This window comes from Dasypus novemcinctus, chromosome 10 (assembly GCF_030445035.2).
Source record: "Dasypus novemcinctus isolate mDasNov1 chromosome 10, mDasNov1.1.hap2, whole genome shotgun sequence".
Lineage (NCBI taxonomy): Eukaryota > Metazoa > Chordata > Mammalia > Cingulata > Dasypodidae > Dasypus > Dasypus novemcinctus.
The window spans coordinates 86080593-86102871 of NC_080682.1; the positions used below are offsets into that span (position 1 = coordinate 86080593).

Below are 22279 nucleotides of genomic sequence, written 5' to 3' on the forward strand. Positions count from 1 at the left end.
GAATTGTTCCCAGTGATTATTAAGATCTGTATGTGTATGTGGGGCTAGGAAGTGGTTGATGTTTATTTAGATGTGACGTCCTGAAGTCATTGTCACTGCTAGAGGGTGGAGATGCCTAAGGAGTTGGTTTCCCCTCTCCTTTAGACTCCTCATTGAGAGAGTAGAGAGGACTTTTTCTTGTGGTGCCCTCCTGACCATTTAGAGGCCACCAGGGATCCAAATTCTGGTTGAGACCCAAGCCAAGGAAGTGGTACCTTGTGTCTGGTAAAGTTTCAAGGAAGATAGGGACTGGTTAAGGAGAAAGATCAAAGGATTTGAGCATGTATTTGTGACTACTTCAGGAAAGTTCTTGCTCAGTGGTGTGTTGGAGCCGCTTCATGAGAGTTGATCATTAGCATCTCTTCCCAACTCCACATTCAGCAATGTCACATTGGTAGCTTGAATTCAGCCTTGGTGGGAATATTTATAGCATGGAAATCGGCAAACGCTATAAATCTGTACTTTCCCCTCAGAGAGCTGGTTGTTAAACATTTAGCAGCACACCAGAGTCTTACTGTTCCTTAGTTGGCAAATGCAGACTCTCGGGATGCACAGTACAGGCTCCTGCTCAGTGTCTCTGGGGAAGAATTGAGCAGAGAGGCCCATTGAATTTGTCTGCTCTGGTTAAGAAACTGTTTGTTTTCCTTGAGGGATGACCTTGAAGTTGGATTACATGGAAAGAGTACTTTTTAGGTTGACAGATCTTCAGGAAAGATACTGAGCTAAGAATAAAACATGATGCCCCTTGTTCTCAGCTCACTCACTCCCGTTTTCTTTTCTTTTTTTTTTTGCTCCTAGGTCTCAGTCAGTCTCTCCACCTCCAGTTCTCTCCCCACCAAGGAGTCCCATCTATCCCCTCAGTGATAGTGAAGCCTCAGCCTGCAGGTACCCCAGCCGCTCCAGCTCCCGGCTGCTCCTCAAGGACTGGCGCCCCCGTGACCCTTCACCCCCAAATCCTCAACGTCCCTCCCCAGACACTTCGACACCCATCTGTCCCTTCAAGGCCACAAGCTTCAGTTATCTGGACAGGAGCCCTTCAGTGTGCAAGAGAGAGGACCAGAAGGAGAATGTCCAGGGAACAGCCCAGAACGTAGAGGGAGTAGCTGTTCGCCTCCCACTTGCGCAGAGCACTCCATCCTTGGGGTCAGCAGCTGGCCCACGGAGCCTCTTGCTGAACCGCACTGGCACCCGGGCCCACAGCCTGGGCATCCGGGAGAAGATTTCAGCATGGGAAGGTCGCCGGGAAGCTTCACCCAGGATGAACATGTGTGGAGAGAAGCGGGAGGGCTCTGGGGGCGAGTGTGTGGCCAGTGAGGGCTGCCCCAGTGTGGTGCCATCCCCCTGCAGCTCAGAAAAGACCTTTGATTTCAAGGGCTTCCGGAGGATGAGCAGGACCTTTTCTGAGTGTTCCTACCCTGAGACCGAGGAAGAGGGAGAGACACTCCCTGTCCGGGACTCTTTGTACCGGCTGGAGAAGCGGCCCGGCCGGAGCGAGCCCACCGCCTTCCTCAGGGGGCATGGCAGCAGAAAGGAGAGCTCAGCAGTGCTGAGCCGGATCCAGAAAATTGAACAGGCCCTGAAGGAGCAGCCTGGCCGGGGACTCCCCCAGCTCCCCAGCAGCTGCTACAGCGTGGACCGAGGGAGAAGGAAGACTGGAACCTTGGGCACCTTGGAGGAGCTGACAGGGAGCGCGAGTGTGGGCGCTGGCAGCCAGGCAACAGGAGCGGCTGGAGTTGGGGGGGAGGCGGGCCCACCCCCAGAGAGGGAAGGCAGTGGCTCCACTAAGCCAGGGACTCCTGGAAATAGTCCTAGCTCCCAGCCACTGCCATCCAAGAGCTCCCCTGATCCCTCTGTGAACCCTGTCCCCAAACCTAAGCGCACCTTTGAATATGAGGCTGACAAGAACCCCAAGAGTAAGCCAAGCAATGGTCTACCTCCTTCTCCCATTCCTGCTGCTCCACCCCCTCTGCCCTCCACCCCAGCCCCACCAGTCACCCGGAGACCCAAGAAGGACACGCGTGGTCACCGCAAGTCCCAGAGCAGGTAATGCATTCCCTTCCAGTATTTTATACTTTTTAAATGGAGGATGTGAGAGTGGATTTTAGTCATGTGTCCCAATCTATAGTGCTTTATAAACTCTGAAGCATCAAATAATTGTTAGGTGCTAGTTGTAGTAGTGAAAAATGAGATTGTTCTTCTGTTCTTACCAAATACTTGAACATGAATGGGATGGGGAAAGCACTTCTTCCAAATGCTGTGTACTGAAGATTTTGGCTAGGTGTGGCCTTTGGGGGTGGAGTTGGGCTGTTTCCCAAGCCCAGTTGGAGCTTCCTCAAGCCTCTGTGGGAAGGGCAGGGCTACCTTATTTTTAGGGGGAGAAGGCAGACTGTTACGGACTAGTAAGGTTTTAGCCTCACTCTATCTGAAATGCCAGCATTAGATGTTTATTTCATCAAGTGAAGCGTTATCTGAATACTGCATACCATCTTCTGCAGTAGTGTCGACAGATTGAGCATATGAGTTCCTCCTTCTGAAGTCCTCTTGGCTGTATAGGAATCCCGGGTCTGTATGAAGAGGGGATCTTGAAGGGGGAGACTGATAGTAAAAGGAGCAAAAGAACATTTCACCTGCTCTGAGGCTGTGAGTGACCTGGCCAGTCTCAGCATGTCTGATCCCGGACTACCAGGGCCATCTCCACAGTGTATAGTGATATGAGAGCCGGAACTGCTATGTTGGTGACATTTGACAGGTATCTTGTTCTCTGAATTGGAGTCCAGTGGGAGCAAGCTTCCTTTCTCTTCTAAACCAAAGTCAGAAGTGCACTCAGGTATGTTTCACTTCTGGGGTTTCTTCATTCATCTCCCCACATTTCAGGCTTCATGTAGCTAATTCATCTCAAATATAAACTTTCCTGCCACGTGCTGAGAGCTGAAGAAATTGTAAAGGTTCAGACCTGTGAGTCAGAATAGCCCTTGGCTAAGGGTAATCTCATATTGGCTAGGGGCAATCCCATGTAGGCTAAGGGTAATCCCATGTTTTGGCCCAGTCCAAAACACTCACTGACTCTTAAGTTTTTTTTTTTAGTAGGTACCAGGGATTGAACCCAGGACCTCACATGCGGAAAGCAGGTGCTCAACCAGTGAGCTATATCCACTCTCTCTTTAGTTTTTTAACAGCCTGCCAAAAGAGTTTGCTTTGTCCTTATTCATCCAGCTCTATAAACTCCCATCTTGAGCCTGATCTGCTCCAAGCCTTGTGCTGGTCAAGGGGACACAAACCCAAGTAAGTCATAGTTCTTTTCAAGGAGTTCATGCTCTGATGTAGGAGATAGCCGTACAAATAAATCAAAGATGCTGTGATATATGCCGTGATCTGGGTCAGTGTAGGATGCTGCCGAGATCCAGAGGAGAGATTTCTGATTAAATTGGACAGAGACATTAGGCTCTTTATAGAGGGAGTAGCTCAGTTACATTTAGACGAACTTATCTAGGTGAAAAAAGGGACAGGGAGAGTACATCAGCCTGAAGGTTTTACACATACACACACATCACATTTATATATAATGTATATACACACATATACCATATATGATAAGTCACTTCATAAAAGAATTAAGGAAATTTAAATCTGCTCTTAGAAAAAAATAAATAGCTCAAAAAGTGCTGGCTTTTCCACCTGCCTGTTTCCCTGAGCAGGCATGAGATGGAACGTTTTATCTGTTGACCCAGGTGTGATTCTTATATTTAATGCACTTTTTAATTTTTTAAACAAATGCAAGCCAAATATTTCTTTTGTTATTCAACCAAACAAAAAGAAATTGGGGAAGAAACTGATTATATTAATCTTTTTTTATTTTGGTTATTTTTTTTATTTTTTTTATTTTTAAAGAAGCTTTAGATTACATAAATGTTACATCACAAATATAGGGGATTCCCATATACCCTCCTTCCCCCTCCCACACTTTGCCACATTAATAACATCTTTCATTTGTGTGATACATTCGTTACAATTGATGAACACATATTGAAGCACTGCTACTAACCATGGTCTATAGTTTACATGATGGTGTACACTTTGCACTGCATAATTTTATAGGTTTTGACAAAATGTATTAATATAATGGCCTGTATCCATCATTGCAATGCCATGCAGGACAATTCCAATGTCCTAAAAATGCCCCATGTTACATCTATCCTTCTCGCTCCCTTCCCTCAGAAAGTCTGGTGGCCACTGCCTTAATATCAGTGATACAAGTTCTTCTATTGCTAGAATAATAAGTCTACTTTAGTGCATAGTTGCATTCCCCTGTCATGTTTATTCATTCCTCAATCGTGGGGATTTTGGTGTGGTGAGTTCCACTCTGTTTCTAATTGATGAGAGGGGCTTAGATTGCATGGGGCTGGTGGATGGAATTGTCTTGTTTGCAGTTGTAGATACTCTTCTGTTTTTTGGGATGGGCGTTGTCCATCATCATCCTTTTGTTAGTTGTCCTGGGCGAGTCATCTCAGTAAACTGGAAAGTAGGTGTTGCAACTATGCTGAGATTCAGGGCTCAGCAGACATATGAATAGACCAAAGATTTAAGTCTCTGGGGCATATATTTAACAAGCATAGTGCTAATTATAGGTTCAAATAAAAGGGACAGAAAAGTCATGTGTAGGGAAATTATAAATGAGCCTAACTCTTTTGCATTGGAGAGCATACATTCCAAAATAAGACCCACTGACAGGGTACTGAATTTCTGAGATTGTCGGCCCTACCTGTATTGTCTAGATGTTTCTAGAGCAGCCTGTATATTAGTCTTAATGAGAGACAGTATACTGGTGCCCATCATGATACCTTCCTGAGGGATTTCCAAGGAAAATTTCATTGAACTTGGTTTGTGTCTTACTTGTCCGACTTCAGAACTACCTGCATAAGATGTGACTCCCCTGTATATGCCAATGAAAACTTAGTCTCAGACCAGCAGGTCCATGGGCCAACATTTGGGAACCACTGTGCTCAGCCACTGGATATTTAGTTAAGTCTGAGCCAAAGACAGGAAGTCATCAAGGTGGAAATGGCAGATATGGTGATGGTTTTGGATGAGACACCCTCTGAGAGACCCTGGTGTTTAAAAGGAAGTGAAAAAAAGGATTTCTCTCAAAAACCTAAAAAATAATTGCCAGTAGTTGAAAACTAGGAGAGAATGTTTCTCAGAGGTCAAGGGAGGAGAATGCCATTATAAAGACTGTTGAGTAATGTTGAGTGTTGCAGAGGAGTAGGCAAGCCGAGAACAAGATGTGGCCTTCAGGATATCTCTAGTCCCTGACTTGCACCCCAGGACTGTCAGGGAAGATTGTTCATTAAACCAGAGAGAAAAGACTTCATTGGTTGAAAGGTCTGGTGGCACCCAAAAGAAGAGAGAAATGATAACGGGTGAGAGAAGGGATTCTTTTCTTTTCCCCCCACCTCCACCCCCAAGGCACCTGCTGAGACCTGCCTTAGAGAAAAAGAGGGGGTAGCTGGGGTTAAGTCTCAAATGAGGGAAGAACCTTCCTGATGGAGAGAAGTGTACAGAGCACCTTGGGTTCAGGAGGCATTGCCTGAGAAGCAAACACGCTGTGGTCTTGCGATAGAGGGGAGGCTATTTGAGTGGTGGAAAGGAGCAAGCTACTAGCTGAAGGGAAGCTGGGCTTTGGAAGTAACTTCTAGCTACAGATTATCCTTTTAGCTCCACTGCAGAAGTGATCTGATTTGCTCTGAGGGCTTAGCCCTTCCTGTTTTAACAAACTACCTACCCCCAACTCCCCAACCTCTTGCCCCAGGCAGCCCTGGGTATCACCTCTCCAATGTTGAGCCCTTACTACCTGCTTCATACAGTGGACTCTAGGGTGAGGCAGTCAGATTCATATGGTAATGGCAGGGTCTTACCAAGGTAGATATTCTCCAGGGCTTGGAGCCATGGTTGTGGTTAAAAGCTCAGACTTTGGAGTCAGACAGCTGGGGCAAGTCCTACCCCATCACTTCTTCTCTCTGAGCCTCAATCTCATTTATAAAATGGAACAATACTTGATAGCACTAATGGGAGGATTAAAGAGATGACATAACATATATAAAGCATTGAACATGGCATCCAACACCTAATACCCCTTTAAGCTGTGGTGTTGGTATTGGTATTGGCATTATAACAGACAAGGCACATCACAGGCACACAGATAGGGACCTTTCAGACCATTTATGGCTCTTTATTTAAATGGTGAATTTAGATCTACCTTAATGCTTTGCTCAGTAGCTGGTTTTGTGAGGAGAGCCTCTGATCTTTTCTTTTGTTCATGGCCACCCCCCAACAAGATAGCAGGGATCCGTTCCAGCTGGAATTACTCTTTTTAAATTTTATTACTATCCACCCCCTCACCCCACTCCCCCGAGATGGCTCCCTTGTCTATCTGCTTGCTTCTTTAGGAGGCACTGGAAACCGAACCCAGGACCTCCCATGTGGGAGGCGAGTATCCAACTGCTTGAGCCACTTCCATTCCCTGCTGGTTGTGGCATCTGTTTATTGTGGCGTCTGCTCATTGCAACAGTTGTGGCATCTGCTTCTTGTGGTGTCTGCTGGTTGCAGTGTCTGCTCATTGCAGCATCTGCTCATGCGGCATTTGCTCGTCCTTTGTAAGAGGCACTGGGAACAGAACCTGGGACCTCCCATGTTGGAGGTCAGCGCCCAATGCTTTAGCCACATCTGCTCCCTGGAATGACTCTTGCTCTAATTATCCACAGAAAATCCTTCGAGTTTGAGGATGCATCCAGTCTCCAGTCCCTGTATCCCTCTTCTCCCACTGAGAACGGTACTGAGAGCCAACCCAAGTTTGGATCCAAAAGCACTTTAGAAGAGAATGCCTATGAGGATATTGTGGGTAAGCAGTGGCAGCAGTGGTGGGCTGGGTCATCTCTGGAAGACTGGGGGCTGTGGAAGGATTGGAACAGGAATTGATGCTTACAAGCTCCACCTCATTCACCATGGGTAGACATGGTCTCCACTTTTAGAATTCCTCACAGGAAATGGGCGTCCAAGGAAGCACCTTAGGAAACACTGAGCTGAGTGATTAAAGCCTGGCCTTTGAATGAACTGAAATCCAGAGGGTTCTCTGGAACTACAAGAAGAGGAAAACTGTGTCATGTCTTTATTTTTGGAAGGTTTTAGAGTCTAACAGGCCCTCTTTCTCATCCGTGTGTCTTCAGGCAAATCAGAACCTCTCTGTGATCTTTGTTTTTCTCTGATAAAATGATGTTGGGGAACAGATGTAGTTCAAGTGGTTGAGTGCCTGCTTCCCATGTACACGGTCCTAGGTTCAATCCTTGGTACCTCCTAAGATGATGATATTAATAACAACAATAATAGTAATCATACTTCATAAGATTATGGTGAGGCTTAAATGAGACCAAATGTATTATCAAAGTAGCTAGCATAGTGCATAGTCCTTACAAGAGCTCTCCTCCAGCATCTTCCCTTAGAGTAAATTGTGTCAAAAACTCTGAAAGGGTCTGAGATTTTAACCTTGCTTGCAAGCTAACAAGTTTAGCCATACCCAGTTTCATATCAGTGGACACGAGACTCCTGGGTCACAGACAAAGGACTCTGTTACTCACAGCACAGCAGGCAGCATTGCTTCATGCTGCATGGGCTTGCCTTACCCCCAGGTCTCATGGGGTCAGTGTGGAGGAAGCCCAGGTAGAGGCTGCCCACCCGGTGGGTCAGTGTCCCAGCAGAGGAATGCCACGCCTAGGAAGCCCCAATCTTCAGAGGTGCTGCTAGCAAACCTGTTCAGCTCCACAAGGAGACTTTATTATTCTGGTCAGCAGACAAATCTGTGTCTACTTTGGAGGGAAACGCTACTGCCATCTTCCAAGGTCGTTTGCCCTATAAACATCCTTGAGAAGATGTCCAGAACTGTCAGTGCCTCTTACTCAGAAGAAGTGCAGAAATACAAGAGGCTGTGGGGAATTGTCTCCTAACAAGTGGGAAGGCTTTGGTGTTGGCAAACCAGAGTTTAAGGGCAAACAGAAAACTGATGGTCTAACCTGGGTTGGGTAATTTGGGGCATTCGTTTTAATTCTGGCCTCATTCCTGTCAGTTGGGGCTCTGGTTCTGCTCAAGTATAGTGTGTGCCTCAGTGTAGATGGATGAAGAGGAGGGAAGCAGTATGCATGTGGGCTTGCTCGCTCCCTCTCTTTCTTGTCTTTTCTGTCTCTTTTTCAGGCCTTGAGGCTGGAGAGCATAGTCTCAGTTAACACATTAGAGAGAGAAGAGGCCCCAGTAGAGAGAACCCTCCAGATTCTCAGAAGATTGGAATATTTTGACGAGAGGGCTATCTATTCCTCGATTCCCTCTGATCTGACCCATCAGTTTTGTAGTGTTTTCCTTAACAGCTTGCTGGGCCAGCACTTCTGGGGAGGCAGTGACAGTGCTCAGACTCACAGAGGCTCTGCTTTCCCAGGAACAGAGTGTATAGTATGTAACCATGCAAAATTGGGTCATAACAGGGAGGCTATGTGGGAGTGAGAGCCCTAGAACAGCAAAACGGTTTGGGGAGGGAGTGTCTTTCCTTACCACTTGGGAAAAGACAGCCTTGTACCCACAGGTCACTGAGAACTGAGGTCAAAAGCTATGGGGATCAGAGCTACCCTCCCCCCCCCCCCCCCCATTTCCCTTCCTCCCACTCCATTGCAGGGCGCATTCCAATGTTCTCTAGTTTGGAAGAAATTGTAATGTGTCATTGCTTCCCAGGGCCCTTGGCAGCATCCAGTGCGGCGGCTGCAGTGGGCAGAGGGGGGATTTCGTTTCCTGCTCTCCCTCCCCTTGCTCTACCAGGCATGCCAGTACTGTGGTCTTCATTATTCTCTGTTCTCTGAGAAGGCTTGGGCAGCCCTATTCTGCTGCCCAGGGATTCCAGTGGAGAATGTTCTTGAATCACCTGAACTGGTATAAAGGGATGGTTTCAACCTTAACTCCCTGTCCAGAGTTCCATGATTCCAGGGTTCTGTTTAAGGTTGTTTGGGGCAGTGTCTAGGGGAAGAATTTTGGAGGTATTATCTTGGGCAGCAGAGCTATTCTTTGGACCTCCTTCGGTTGGTTGGAGTGAAGGGAGAGAGAGAGGCAAGTGTGCCTGGACCATAGCCTCCTCACTCGGTTGAGGGCACTTTTTGACACTTTGGGATGAAGGTGAGAATGCAAGAAAATAGAGAAGTTTGGATGCTTCTTGAATGGATGAGCTAGAGCTTTAGGGTTAAGGCTGGTGTGGGATGAAGTTAGAGTTAGGGCATCTTCCTTAACTGCTCACCTAGCTCTGGATCTCTGGAGCATTGTGCAGAAAGTAGGCGAGGTAGAAAAGGGGAGTAATCAGACACCTGGTAAGGAGTATACCAGTTGGATGTTTGGGTTTTGCTCTGGCCTTGGGGGGTAGGGGTGGGTTTCAGAGTCGGAGTTAGGACATTGCCGTTTGTAGCAGATACCACAGCAGCCAGTCTGAATTTCTAGGACCTGGAAATACAAGGGAGAATATTCTCGTTCTGTTCAATTCTGGTCAGTTTATCCCTTTCTCCTCCCCTGGGAGCAAGCCCAAGAATTTGCCCTCCCCTCCACCCCCAGAGGCTTCAGGGGGGCCCTTGTTGCTGAACTCCGGATGTCAGAATTACTTTTGCCTCGAACTGACCAGTGGCTCTGACTTCCAAGGGGCCCTCTCTCTGGCCTTGGCCCAGCCTGTGTTCTGTACCAGCGTGTTGTTTCTGGTTCTATTTGGGTTACGCAGCTCTCATGCTGCCCCACATCCACGGGGTGGAATGAAGCTTGCTTTGGGGATATTATAATGGGGTAGTGGGGGAGGCAGACGGTACCCATTCTACATTTCCATCATGGGTACCGGCTGATTAGACTGCAGTTCCTGGTCTTTCAGAGCACATCTTTTCTGTGAGGAAAGGACTTGAACGAGGGATCTTAGGGAGTTTGCTGGCCTCCCTCCTATACCAGGCCCGATGCCTGGGGAACTGGGATGGGTTCTTCAGAACAGGCTGAGGTTTATCCTACTAATTTGCAATAAAGGGGTTCAAAAAGAGAGTTGCTGCCTTGCTGCTTCCTGCGCCTATTAATTTTCGACTGTCCAATTTGACCTCTGACCCTGGAAAACTGTTATTCTACAAAGCCGTATAATCATTTGCATTCTGAGCCTGACACTTAAAAATGCACCCAAGGAAGCAGCTCATTAGGGAGTTATGTGGAGTGGCCTCCGTGCCTGTGCTGCATTCCTGCAGAGATTCCCATTCCCATCAGCTAGCTAGAGCTGAGGGAGTGTTTCCAGGAACCTGAGCAGGGTGCGAGCTGGGGACAGGGCCAGTCCGCCTGTGCTGCAAAGCCTTTGGAGCCTCCAGTCTCTCTCACGTTCTTCTCTCGCCCTCAGTCTGGGAAACAGTGAGGAACACAGGGTGCCCACCAGGATGGCGGTTACAGTGGGAAATGAGGCAACCAAAAGGTGCAGCCCAGGGAGCAGTGCCAGGGCTGTTGGGAAATGGTCGTGAGGCTTGGCGGGGGGTGGGGGGGAAGGTTGGGAGGGGAGCAGCTGGCCACTTAGAGCTCCTTATCTGATGTTCTATCCACTGCTGGGGGAGTTGGCCCTAATCCTAACCTTCTCCCTGCTCTGTGAGGGAGGGAAAGAGTCTGAGAACCCGTCGAAACAGCTGCTTGGAAGGGGGGAGATTGGGGGAAGGAAGCTACAGGCCCAGGGCCCTAACTCTGGTTTTGGGCCAAGAGGCTTAGGACTTGTTCAGTTTGGAGAAATTCTCAGTACCTGTGCACATCCACACACCCTTCCCTAACTGGTTCTTCCAGTTGGGGTGGAGGTGGGGCACATGTGGTTAATGACCACAGAAGCTCTGGGGAGGAGTTGGAGCAGGACCTGGCAGGGCTGGGTGCTTCCTTCAAGAGGATCAGCGTGATAAGTACGGGTTCTGACAATCCCTTTTAGAAGAGTGCAAAGCAGAAATTCTTGGCAATGACCTTGTCCCTTATCTCACCAGCAAAGCTGGGAAAGTTCGAGACCTCTGGCTTCCTACTTCCTCAGCTGGGCTTTGATGAACTGGGGCTGGTCAGGGCCAGGCCTCCAGGAAAGAGAACCTACCTCTTTGTCCCTTTCCAAGGGCAGTGTGGACTGACTGCCCTTGAGGAAGTCAGTGTGGGCAGCAGTGCAGGTGAAAGTCCTGGGTCTGCCTGGCTTCCGGCTTCCCATCCATGCCCTTTCTAAATCTTCACGTTTCCCCTCTTAGCTCCAGTTTCTCCAGCCTTCCTGTTCTCCTCCATGAGAAGTTCTGAGCACCATTCTCCAGCTTCCCTCCTCCCTCTACTCTGAGCCATTGCTTTGATATTTATTTGCTCTCAGTTAGTTTAGGCTAGTGACTCTTAAGACTCAGATCCTGTTTGGTCTCTGCACATCCTTTAGACCCTGGGCACCTTTACTTCCCAGAGAGACAGCTCAAAGAGAGGGAGCTGGAAAGGTCTGGGAAGTTGAGGGTGACAGGTGAACTAGGACTGGGAAGGGACCAGGCAAAGGCTGGGAAGGCAGGGCTGGGGCTGGGCCAGCAGCCATCCTGGGGAAGTGCCTAGTGGCCAGGCTTTGTCAGAGAGGACGCTCAGCATTGCTGGAGGAGAGGCTGGCGCTAGGCCTGGGCAGGCAGAAGGACGCTTGAGGCTTTCCTGAATCCTGGTTTCCAGAGGCAGGACTAGTCTTGAGGATCTGCTGGTCGCAACTGTTTTCCCCTAGGTTTTCGCTGGTGTTCTTTGACGCTGTATCTGTTACTTCCCTGGGCCTCAATTTTCTACATCTTTTTCTTGGAACTTTGGATTTTAAATTAATGTTAAAAGCTCCGATTCTAGGGAAAGAAAATAGGGGAAAGGAAGGGAATAAGGAAAGGAGGGAAAGATGGAGGAAAAAAATTAGCCTTGGGTCTCATGTTGTAGGATTCAGAAGGTATTAGGGAGTTTAGATACATCCATGAAAAGCAGTGGTTCTCATTTGGGGTGAGGGGGCGGGTGGCTACATTTGGCAGTGTTTAGAGACATTTTTGGTTGTTAAAACTGAGGGGCTGCTACTGTCATCTAGTGGAAAGAGGCCAGAGTTGCTACTAAACATCTACAGTGGCACAGGACAGTCAACCACAACAAAGAATTGTCCAGCCCAAAATGTCAGTAGTGCAGAGACTGAGCTAGCCTATGGGTTGGAGGAAGATGCTAAGGATTCTGGCTGGTCATCTAGCCCAGGGAAGTTTGGATTTGATAAGCTTGGAATAAATGTCCTTCCTGCCCCAGTCTGGACAGGCATGCTCTGGTCCTATTTCAGGCTTTTCTCCCATCCTTAATTCCCCTACCCCCTCCTTGCAGGATGTATGTTGGGGAGGAACCAAGAGACACGGAGTCTACCCTGACTCCTCTTTAAGTGCCCGACGGTAAAGTAGGCTGGAGAAAGCATGCAAGGGGTGCCAGGTTTGATATTTGGCTTTTCTCGGCAGGGCTGCAGGGCCAGCTCTGCTTAGTCAGGGCTTTGGAATGGAGACAAGTCATTTTAATAGCATTAGTGCATTACAGGAAAAGGTCTCCTCTGTTGCTGTTTGGTGTTTGGGAATCACTTAATCCAGTCCCAAATCCTTTCTTAACTCATCTTTGACTCATAAATTTACAGAGAATTTTTATTGTTCCCATTGCAGTCTAATTAGCTGTGACTGAAATCTGCCACACATGCACACAGACATACACACACACACCACCCTAAATTCACTGGAAACTGAGAATTCTATAAGGCTTTGGAAATTGAGATGTCTGTAAGCATATAGGGTTTGTTTTTCTCTGTCCTCTGGCAGGGAAGCTTGCTCTCCCAGCAACTTTGCTTCTAGTCCTATAGTGCTTTCTTCTGTCTGCTTGTTGAGAAGTAGGATCTGAGCTCCCTGGAATGTGAGGCTCATTCAGGGCACTCTGTAGGACAGGCATGGGGCTCAGTGGTCCCCTAAACTCAATGCAGCTACTGAACAGAAGAAGCTGGAGTGAGCCCTGCTCACACCATGTGTGTTTACCTCCAGCAAAACCTTCTTCTAATCACTGGTCACTGGGTTCCAAGTCCCAAATAGTGGTATAGTGGGGTGGGAGGATATGAAAAGACAAGAGAAGGGGGAACAGAGGGCTTTATTTACTCAGAGTCAATGTAGGGGTTACCTCAGTGAAAAAGACCAAATCCCTGCACTAAAAGGATTGTTGAACAGTGAAAAGGTGAGAGCGGGGCCTGGTAAAGCACTGCTCTCTGGAGTCCTTCAGCATTCCTTCGTGCTCATCCCCAAAAGTGGACAGCTGTGTGATCTGTGGAAGCCTTTCTGCTTCAAACTGTATATCTCTGGGGCTTTAGCAGCAGAGGGAGTAGAGCCAAGGAAAGGCGCCTGGTGTTGGCTTTGTCCTCTGGCTAGGCACAGGCAGGGGTAGCTGAGCCAGTCTTGTGCAATCCCTGAATTTATAAAGCAGAGGCCAGACCAGGCTGAGCTGAACTGGGGGTGGGGGGGGATTCAGCTTCTGGATTCGGTGCCAGGATCTGTTTGTAGCCTTTCCACTGCAGACGGGCAGCTGCGTGACTCATGGGCTGAAGGGGCCAGGCAGAAGCCATTCTCTCTGGTTCACAGGAATTCTGCTCGTTTATTTGTGTGTGTGTGTGTGTGTGTGTGTATGTGAGTGCGTGTATTTCCTTCTTCCTTCTCCTCCTCCTCTAACTTTTCCTCCACTGCAGGAGATCTGCCCAAGGAGAATCCATACGAGGATGTGGACTTAAAGAGCCGAAGAGCAGGACGAAAATCCCAACTGTCTGAGAACTCCTTGGATTCTTTGCACAGGATGTGGAGTCCTCAGGATAGGAAGTACAACAACCCACCCACTCAGGTAACTGCAGTTCCAACTTGGGCCATGCTCTTGGGTCAGCACGAGGGCCACGAGAGTTCTGTCCTCTCAAGGCTTGGGCATCACTTGCACTCAGGCTTTTTCCCTCACTAGTGCCGGACAGAGGAGGCAGCTTCTGGAGACAGCTCTGCACTTGGGGACTTCTGCCATATTGAAACCCTTATGACATGGCATCCTGCCCTACCTTCTTCCTTTCAATACCTGAACTCTGAACTGCAAAACTAAGTCAGGAGCCCCTGCAGTCTCCAACTTAGCATTCCTCCTCCTCCCCTTTTATAGCAAACAGGAAGACAAGGCCCTGGTTGATCCTGTTTGAAGGCTTGCTATTCCCCCAGCTTTGGCAGAAATGATCTCAGTACTGGTATTTGGGGACTAGGTTTAGGCCCAAGGACCAGATTTGGAGAGCAAGACAGGTATCCCCAGGCCTGAAGCCCCCTCCTTTTGGATGGAGTAAGAATAAATCTTCAAGGAATAGACTGAGAGAAGGAAGAATGAGAAGGATGGCACAGGAGGCCTTTAGACTTCAGCTCATTCTGGTCTTGTCCAGGATTGACAGGAGGCAGAAGGATGGGGCTGCTTTCAAGAAGTTTTAAAGACTTCTTGAGGCTTTAATTCTCTATGCAAATGGAGGAACTTGGATATTTTATAATAGGAGATAGAGGATATACAAATTTCTGCTGGCTTTGGAATGAAGTGATTGGTTTTTTTTTTAAGATTTATTTATTTATTTAATCTCCCCACCCCCACCCCGGTTTTCTGTTCTCTGTGTCTGTTTGCTGCGTCTTGTTTCTTTTGTCCGCTTCTGTTGTCAGCGGCACGGGAAGTGTGGGTGGCGCCATTCCTGGGCAGGCTACACTTTCTTTCACGCTGGGCGGCTCTCCTTACGGGGTGCATTCCTTGTGCGTGGTGCTCCCCTAGGCGGGGGACACCTCTGCGTGGGGCGGCACCTTGCACGCATCAGCACTGCGCATGGGCCAGCTCCACACGGGTCAAGGAGGCCCGGGGTTTGAACCGCAGACCTCCCATGTGGTAGACGGACGCCCTAACCACTGGGCCAAGTCCATTTCCCGAAGTGATTGTTTTTATGAAAGATTTACCTTTCTAATGTGCTCTGTTCAAACAGGCTTCCATTGATTTTGTATGCCAGATTGGGTAGGAAGAGGAAATTGAGGGATGGGAAGGAAGGGGACTTTGTTGAAGAGTGATGAGAGGCAATCCCAGATCCAGACGATGAGTGGAGGCATGTGGTTTGCAGGGAATTCCTGCCTTTCTAGCAGTGAGCAAGACCTGCTTACAGTGGGGTGCCCTCCGCTGAAGGTTATCTATCAGTTTACATGGAAGGAGGCAGAAAGTGAATCGGGGCTAGCAAGGGGGACAGCCTGGAACCATGTGGGTGGGGGACCAACTGAGTACGTGACCTGCCTTGTCCAGACTTTGGTGGTCAGATCCCAGAGCCCTGTGTTCTCCCTAGAAGAAATGAGCTGGGCCAGGCTGTCAGGATCACCTAGCAGAGCAGGCTGGCATGCAGCTAGCAGAAACCTTTTAGGCCTGACTCGGGCTGAGGTGGTAAAGACTGGCTCCATCTTCTAGGCTCAGTACTAAGCAGAGGTCAGGAAGAGCCCTCAGAATGCTTGCTTTGTCTTCTTCCTCCACTCGGATGAGAGCCCAGTTTTCTTAGCCTCCACTTTCTTTTTTTTTTCTAGATGCAGTACTTAAACTTCCTTTGAGAAACTGGCACCTAATCTAGCTCTGACCTGATTAGCAGCTGAGGCCTTAAAAAGAGAAAGCAGGGTAGATGGAAATTACTGGATAGGGTTGGGGAGAACCAGGGATTCTAGCCTGTGGCGTCTGTGTCCAGGCCCCAGGAGATGGGTACTGGCCAAGGCAGCTGTGGTGAACTTGTCTCCCAAATCCTCTCCCCCAGCTGTCCCTGAAACCCAGCAGCCAGTCCCTGCGTAGTGGGAACTGGTCAGAAAGGAAGAGCCACCGGTTGCCCCGATTACCCAAGAGGCACAGCCACGACGACATGCTGCTGCTGGCTCAGCTGAGCCTGCCATCTTCACCCTCCAGCCTCAATGAGGATAGCCTCAGCACCACCAGCGAGCTGCTCTCCAGCCGCCGGGCCCGCCGCATTCCTAAGGTAGCTTCTCTGACAGAGCTGGGGCTGGGCAGGTGGGTGAACTTTCTGTCCTAATCTGGGGCTGCTTCCCATTTCTCTTTGAATCAACTGAGTTCACTCACTGACCTCTCCTTTTCATCTGGTTAATCTTCTCTTCTTATCAACAAAGATGCATTAACTAACTGCCCAGATGTTAGAGGAAGGAAGGGCTAGCCTTTCCCCCAGAAAACGCTCCTTGTGTCTGGGGGATGGGAACCAGTCCTTGCAGGCTCTCATTAGTGAGATTCAGTAACAGATGGGTGTGAGTTTTGGGGTCTCTCTCTCTATAAAAACATGTATATATATAAACATGCTATCAAACTTGAGCAGACTCAAACTCAAGTCTTCTTTCTGTAACTCTTAAGAATTCAGAGTTTTCAGCATTGCTTTGCATACATAGTCAGCCAGGCTCCTATCCCCAGTCCAAAGCAGCAGGATTTAGCCACATGGTATTTTTAGCCTGCAAACAATGCTTGAATATATTGGGAATTTAGCTCCTTCCTGTCGGGGCCCCAGGTTATAGCCTAGAGGGGAAAGGCTGGAATCCTTGTTCCTGTTGTTGCCTCTGAGAAGTTCTTTGTCCCAGTTGGTTCAGTGTCTCTTGGGACCCAGGAGCTCCCATCCTGTCTAGGTTGATGGTAGTTCCTTCCTCTGGGGAGCTAAGTTTAGAGCCCTTGTCTTGGGGGCAGGAGCCCACTTAGGGGGCTAGGTCAGTGGAGAGCTGCTAGGCGTGGATGTGGGCCTTCCCCTTGGGTCAGTTCAGGGGGAAACCAGTGCTGGGCCCAGCAAGTAGGGGCAGAAAGCATAGAATGGGAAGGGATGGCTCCTAATCAGCCTTCTTGGAAGAAGGGGCAGCTCATACTAGGGTCACCTCACCCTCCCTGCTTTTCTCATTCAGCTTGTCCAAAGAATTAACTCCATCTACAATGCCAAGAGAGGAAAGAAGAGGTTAAAAAAGCTGTCTATGTCCAGCATTGAGACAGCCTCACTGAGAGGTAGGCCTTGATGCCTGAGCTGGTTCTGGTATCTGGGGTCCCTGGGAATTAGGAATGGAGAGAGGTACAGACTGGCCTCAGTTTACCCTTCCATGGGTCAATCGCAGGGTCCTCCTGTCTTCTAGGAGGGTAGAGCCCTGCCATGAAGTGGCCACCTAAGAGGGAGGGCCAGAGAGGGAAGAAAGCCCTGGGATGGGTTAGTTCAGGCTTAGTGCTATAAGGCCTGAGTAAGGAGGTAGATGTGGGAATCTGCTTCTGGCAAAAGGGAAGGCCAGTTACTGAGTCCTGTGGTCTGTTTCCCATTTCAAATCTTGGCCTCCAGGAGGCAGGGTCTTTGTGTTCCAGGCCTGCAGGCTTCTCTGCTGGCCCAGTCTCCAACTCAGGCCTTCAGCTTTCCCCAGATCAGGACAGATAATAGATTAGCACCCACAGTCTGAGCTCTGAGGGACCCTGACCTCAGGGCACTCAGCTCTTGCTCACAGATGCCTGACCGTGGGCCCATAGGAGCCCAGATTAGGTACAGATTCATTCCTCATGATAAGTGATAAGAGCTGGGAGGGGGGCACAGAAAACCTTTGCGGTGGGCCAGTGGCTCAGCAAGTATGCACTCCTGCTGTTACTTTTCCAGATGAGAATAGTGAGAGCGAGAGCGACTCTGACGACAGGTTCAAAGGTGAGGCGCGGCTCTCCAAGAGCACGGAACCCTTTCCCAGCCCAGGTGGCAGAGAATCAGCTTTCCTTCCTCTGCACGTGTGGTTCCAATGTCCCAAATTGGCCTGGTTTGGGGAGGGACCAGGCAGACGGGATTCCAGGCCAACAGAGCAGGGAGCTGTAGGGAAGTGCATTCTCACAGTCACGTGAGCTCAGCCCTTCAAGGTTAATCCAGACCTCTCCCTTCACCCAGATGTAAGGATGGTGACCCTGCCCATACTCTCTCCTGAGCCATTGCCCATGGGCATCGGGTGATAGATTTTCCTGGTAAGTGTTGTGAATCTGGAGGGACAGAGATGGGTTCAGAAGATTACAAGTACCTCTCCTGGTTGCAAGAAATGTGCCAATGACTGAGGAAACTGGCCCTCTGGTGGTCCTGAGGCTGCCCATCACTCCCGCCTCAGAGAGGAGGACGCTCGCCTTCCAGGGCTCTGGACAAAGCTCTGCACTTTCTCTACTGGGAAGCCCTGGCTAGTGCTCCCTGGGTGGCTCGAGTATATAGGCACTTGTGCCCTCCTTCCTTCTTACCCTGGTCCTTCAGGCAAATGGGCAATTGAACCTTAGGCCTGGGGACAGGGACAAGGTAACGACTCCCAAGTCCAAGGACTCTGATTGGGGCCCGAGGATGCAGCTTCATAATGTTCACAACTGTTGGCGTGGGGGTGGGGCAGGGGGTGGGGTGGGGGAGGTGATCCCTCCCTGGGTTTGCCTGGCCTGGGTGGTCCTACTGGCCACAGCTCAGCCCCCAGAGGTTCCAGGAGGACCAGGCCAGTAACTTCCCATGTTAGGGCAGATTCTTTGTCAGGCATAGCCACCTTGCTTCTGCCACTTCCTCCCCCAGGCAGAGCTAGGAGAGGGTATCAGGCTAGGCTCATGCACTTAGAGGAGATCCCTGGAGATAGTCCTGAGTCAGGGGTGGAGGGGGCTCATGTGGGGCTGGTGAGGGGCCAGCCTGCCTGTCCCCTGAATTTTGACCTACCCCCAGCTCACACGCAACGCCTAGTCCACATCCAGTCCATGCTGAAGCGTGCACCCAGCTATCGGACGCTGGAACTGGAGCTGCTCGAGTGGCAGGAGCGGGAGCTTTTTGAGTACTTTGTGGTGGTGTCCCTCAAGAAGAAGCCATCCCGAAACACCTACCTCCCCGAAGTTTCCTACCAGTTTCCTAAGGTGAGGCCACCTCTCTCCCCATCTTCCCACCCCCGTCCATCATCTTCTGACTGACTAACCCATCTGGGGGAGGAGAGTGAGCCTGCTTCTGTCACAGCTCCGGGCCTGGCTCCTTAGGGCCAGGAGCGACAAAAGAGGGCTTGAGAGATTGTGAGTTTAGGCCAGTGCTTTTTCAGAGCATGAGGCCTGAGAGAGCAGCTCTCAGTGGACTTAGAATACAAGCCAAATTGTTTAGAAGGGCTACAAAGAGCCCCTGAAGGGCCCCAGCTCTCTTCTACCTTATCTCTCTCTCACTTATAAAATAGCTTTATTCGGATATAAGTCACAAGCCATATAATTTACCATTTACAGTGTACAGTTTAGTGGTTTTTACAGAATTGTGCAGTCATCACCACAATCAAATTTAGAACATTTTCATCACCCCAAAAAGAAACCCCATACCCACTAGCAGTCCCCATTTCCCCGCCCCCCCCTTATCTCGTACCACTCTTTCTTTGCTAGTTGCCAGCCAGCCTGATCTCCTTTCTCTTCCGCTAACACCCAAGTCCTTTCTCTGCTTTTGCCTCTGGCTGTGATGCTGTTTCCACCTTTTCACTTGGCTGCTGGCTCCTTTTCATTCTTAGGTTCTGCAAAATAGTACCTCCTTAGGGAGGACTTTCCAGATACCCTAAAGTAGTTCTCTGCCCCTCTCCTCCCCAGTTCTCTGTGAGACATCACTGTTTATTTCTTCTGTAGCAGCCCCTGAAAACTGTCCATTATCTCACTCTCCTGACCAGAATGAGAGACCTCGTCTACTTTCTTTTCCTTGGTTCGCCCCAGCACATAGCACAGCGCCAGGCACCACCTAGGCACTGCGCAGCCAGTATTCCTGAATGAATGAATGGTGATGCCACCCATATCCAGACCTCTTTATAAGCCTTAGAAGTGGGAACAAAGATTTCTGAGAGGCAGATGGTAGGATATCATCTGGGGCTTTCCGAGGAGTGGATGCTCCTCGGCCACCCACACCAACCCAAGGTTCCATGTCATTTCTTGTCTGTCTGTTCCCCATATTTCTCTTCCCTGCAGCTGGACCGACCCACCAAGCAGATGAGGGAGGCAGAGGAAAGGCTCAAGGCCATTCCCCAGTTCTGCTTCCCTGATGCCAAGGACTGGCTCCCTGTGTCAGAGTATAGCAGGTGAGGCCACCCTGGCCTGGCTGGAGGGAGGGGGCAGAGCCTTCTTCACCCCCGTAGCAGTGGGCAACTGAGTGGGGCCCACCCTAGTCCAGACCTCCTCTCCTACAGCAACCTGGCCCTTCACCCCACCCCTGGGATGACAGTCTCTGTTCTTGAGGGCTGTGTCCTGGGTCCTCCGATACCTCCCTGATGCCAGACCCTTCCCTGTTCCAGTGAGACCTTTTCTTTCATGCTGACTGGGGAAGACGGCAGCAGGCGCTTTGGTTACTGCAGGCGCTTACTGGTGAGTAGGGCTGGCAGGCAGGGGATGGGCAGGGTGTTTTTACATGTGTGTGCCCTTCCGCAGCTTCAGCATCTGTAAAAATCTTCTGCTCCCTTGTCCTTAGGTCACCTCCCACCCGCACCCCACCCCACCACACACCCATTCACAGATGATGCTCTCTTACGATAGCAGTGGCCCCTCTGATTGGGCCCCAGGATCTAAGAATATCTGCAGTAAGGAGAGGGAGTAGGTCACCTTCGACTGGAATGTCTTTCTTTTTAAGCTTTCCTGTGCTTTTCTTTTCCATTCATTTTTCTCTGGATTCTGGGCTCTGATTGCTGCTCAGGGACCCTGCCAGGTCTTATGACCCCAGCAGTATGTGTGCATGCAGCAGATTGTGTTGGCCAGCCTGGAGTGGGGAGGAGGCCTGCCCGTGGATGGATGGGGCTGGGGGCTGGGCAGCGACAGAGAAGTACCTTCTGTGGAATCCTGGGAGAGATGCCTTGAGCCCAGGGGAAAAGGATTGGGAAGGGGTAAGCCATTTCATATAGAGAGAAGTCCTTCCCTGTACTCCTTCCCACCAGGCTGAGATAGATAGAGGTGGAGGCAGAGAGAGCTAGAGGGAGAGCCGGACCCAGAGCCTGGTTCCTGCCATCCTCTCCCCTGGAGGTCACCAGGGATGTGGCTGGCTTGGGTGGTCAATGTTTTGGTGTTCCCAGGCCTTAGTGGGAGAAGGCCTTGCCTGATACCAGACTAGAGGCAGATGAGGGGGATCCTAGGCAGAGAAAATGTATTGCAGGGACCCCAAAGAAGGATTCCGGGCCAATCATTCATTCACATATTCATGCATTCAGGAACACTTATCATGCACCTGTGGAGGGTCAAGTGACATGCTTAAGGCACACAAAGATGAATTAGATGTGGATCCTGTCCTCAGGGAACTTGAGATAGTTTAGTAGAAGAGGTAGGAGGAAGGGCAGAGGGAACACTGTTTTTTAGGGCCTGCCACGCTCCAGGCCAGATGCTTTAAGATGCCATTTTCTCTAATCCCTACATTGGCCCGTGAGGTATTATTATCTCTGTTCCATAAATTAGGAACTTGAGGCTGAGAAGTTGAATGACTTGACCAGGGTCACACAGCCAGCAAGGGACAGAACCAGGATTGACACCAATCTCTTTAACACTGAGTGTTACTCTTGGGTCACCCCACAGGGTATTCTGGGAGAAGGGATATTTGAATATATAATGCCCCGTGAGCCGGGCTAAGGACATGTGGTGCAGTACAGATGCCAAGAGGGGAGCCCGGCAGCGGCCAGCATGCCCCTGGATCACCTGTACCTAGAGAGGAGTATCCAAAAGGCTGCCTTGCTGGACTGTGGAAGGAGCAGGGCAGCTCCCTTGCAGCGGGCCTGCCGCCCCCAGGGAAGAGCGTGTTTGTCCTGGCGTGCTCAGAGAGGGCCTGGGCTGGGTCCCCGCCAAGGGGGCTGGCACTAGCTCGGCATTCCTGCAGATTGGACACAATGATTCTAACCCAAATCCCACATACTTGATTTAATCACTTGGGGCTTTAGGGAAGGCGGGGGAGAGGGAAAGAAAGAGGAGCGAGTTTCAGACCTAATATGGACAAAAACAGATTCTGCCTTCTCCTTAGATCTGTGACGTGTGGCCAGCAGGTTTGGAGAGCGAAATAGCCCCATCTGCATTTGCTTAGCAGCCTGCATGAGGGGCCAGCACCTGCTGCTCTGCTCTCTCCCCCACTCAGCTTTGCCAGGCTCCCCAGGCCTCTGAGCCAGAGGCAGCCGTAGAGCCC

The 22279-nt window shown here is 49.9% G+C and overlaps 1 protein-coding gene across 8 annotated transcripts in view; it reads left to right on the forward strand.

Annotated features, from left to right (window-relative positions):
• Nucleotides 1–22279, forward strand: part of DENND2B (DENN domain containing 2B) — a 190305-nt gene that overhangs the window by 140720 nt on the left and 27306 nt on the right. For 5 of the 8 annotated variants that reach the window (XM_058305778.1, XM_071218219.1, XM_071218220.1 and 2 more), the window contains 9 exons: nucleotides 838–2082; nucleotides 6798–6934; nucleotides 13829–13977; nucleotides 15920–16135; nucleotides 17052–17148; nucleotides 17777–17821; nucleotides 18845–19029; nucleotides 20098–20207; nucleotides 20421–20490. In XM_058305778.1, the coding sequence (XP_058161761.1) occupies nucleotides 838–2082; nucleotides 6798–6934; nucleotides 13829–13977; nucleotides 15920–16135; nucleotides 17052–17148; nucleotides 17777–17821; nucleotides 18845–19029; nucleotides 20098–20207; nucleotides 20421–20490 (2254 nt within the window). The remainder of the gene's footprint in view (nucleotides 1–837; nucleotides 2083–6797; nucleotides 6935–13828; nucleotides 13978–15919; nucleotides 16136–17051; nucleotides 17149–17776; nucleotides 17822–18844; nucleotides 19030–20097; nucleotides 20208–20420; nucleotides 20491–22279) is intronic. The other 3 variants (XM_058305782.1, XM_071218221.1, XM_058305783.2) reach the window with 1 other exon arrangement.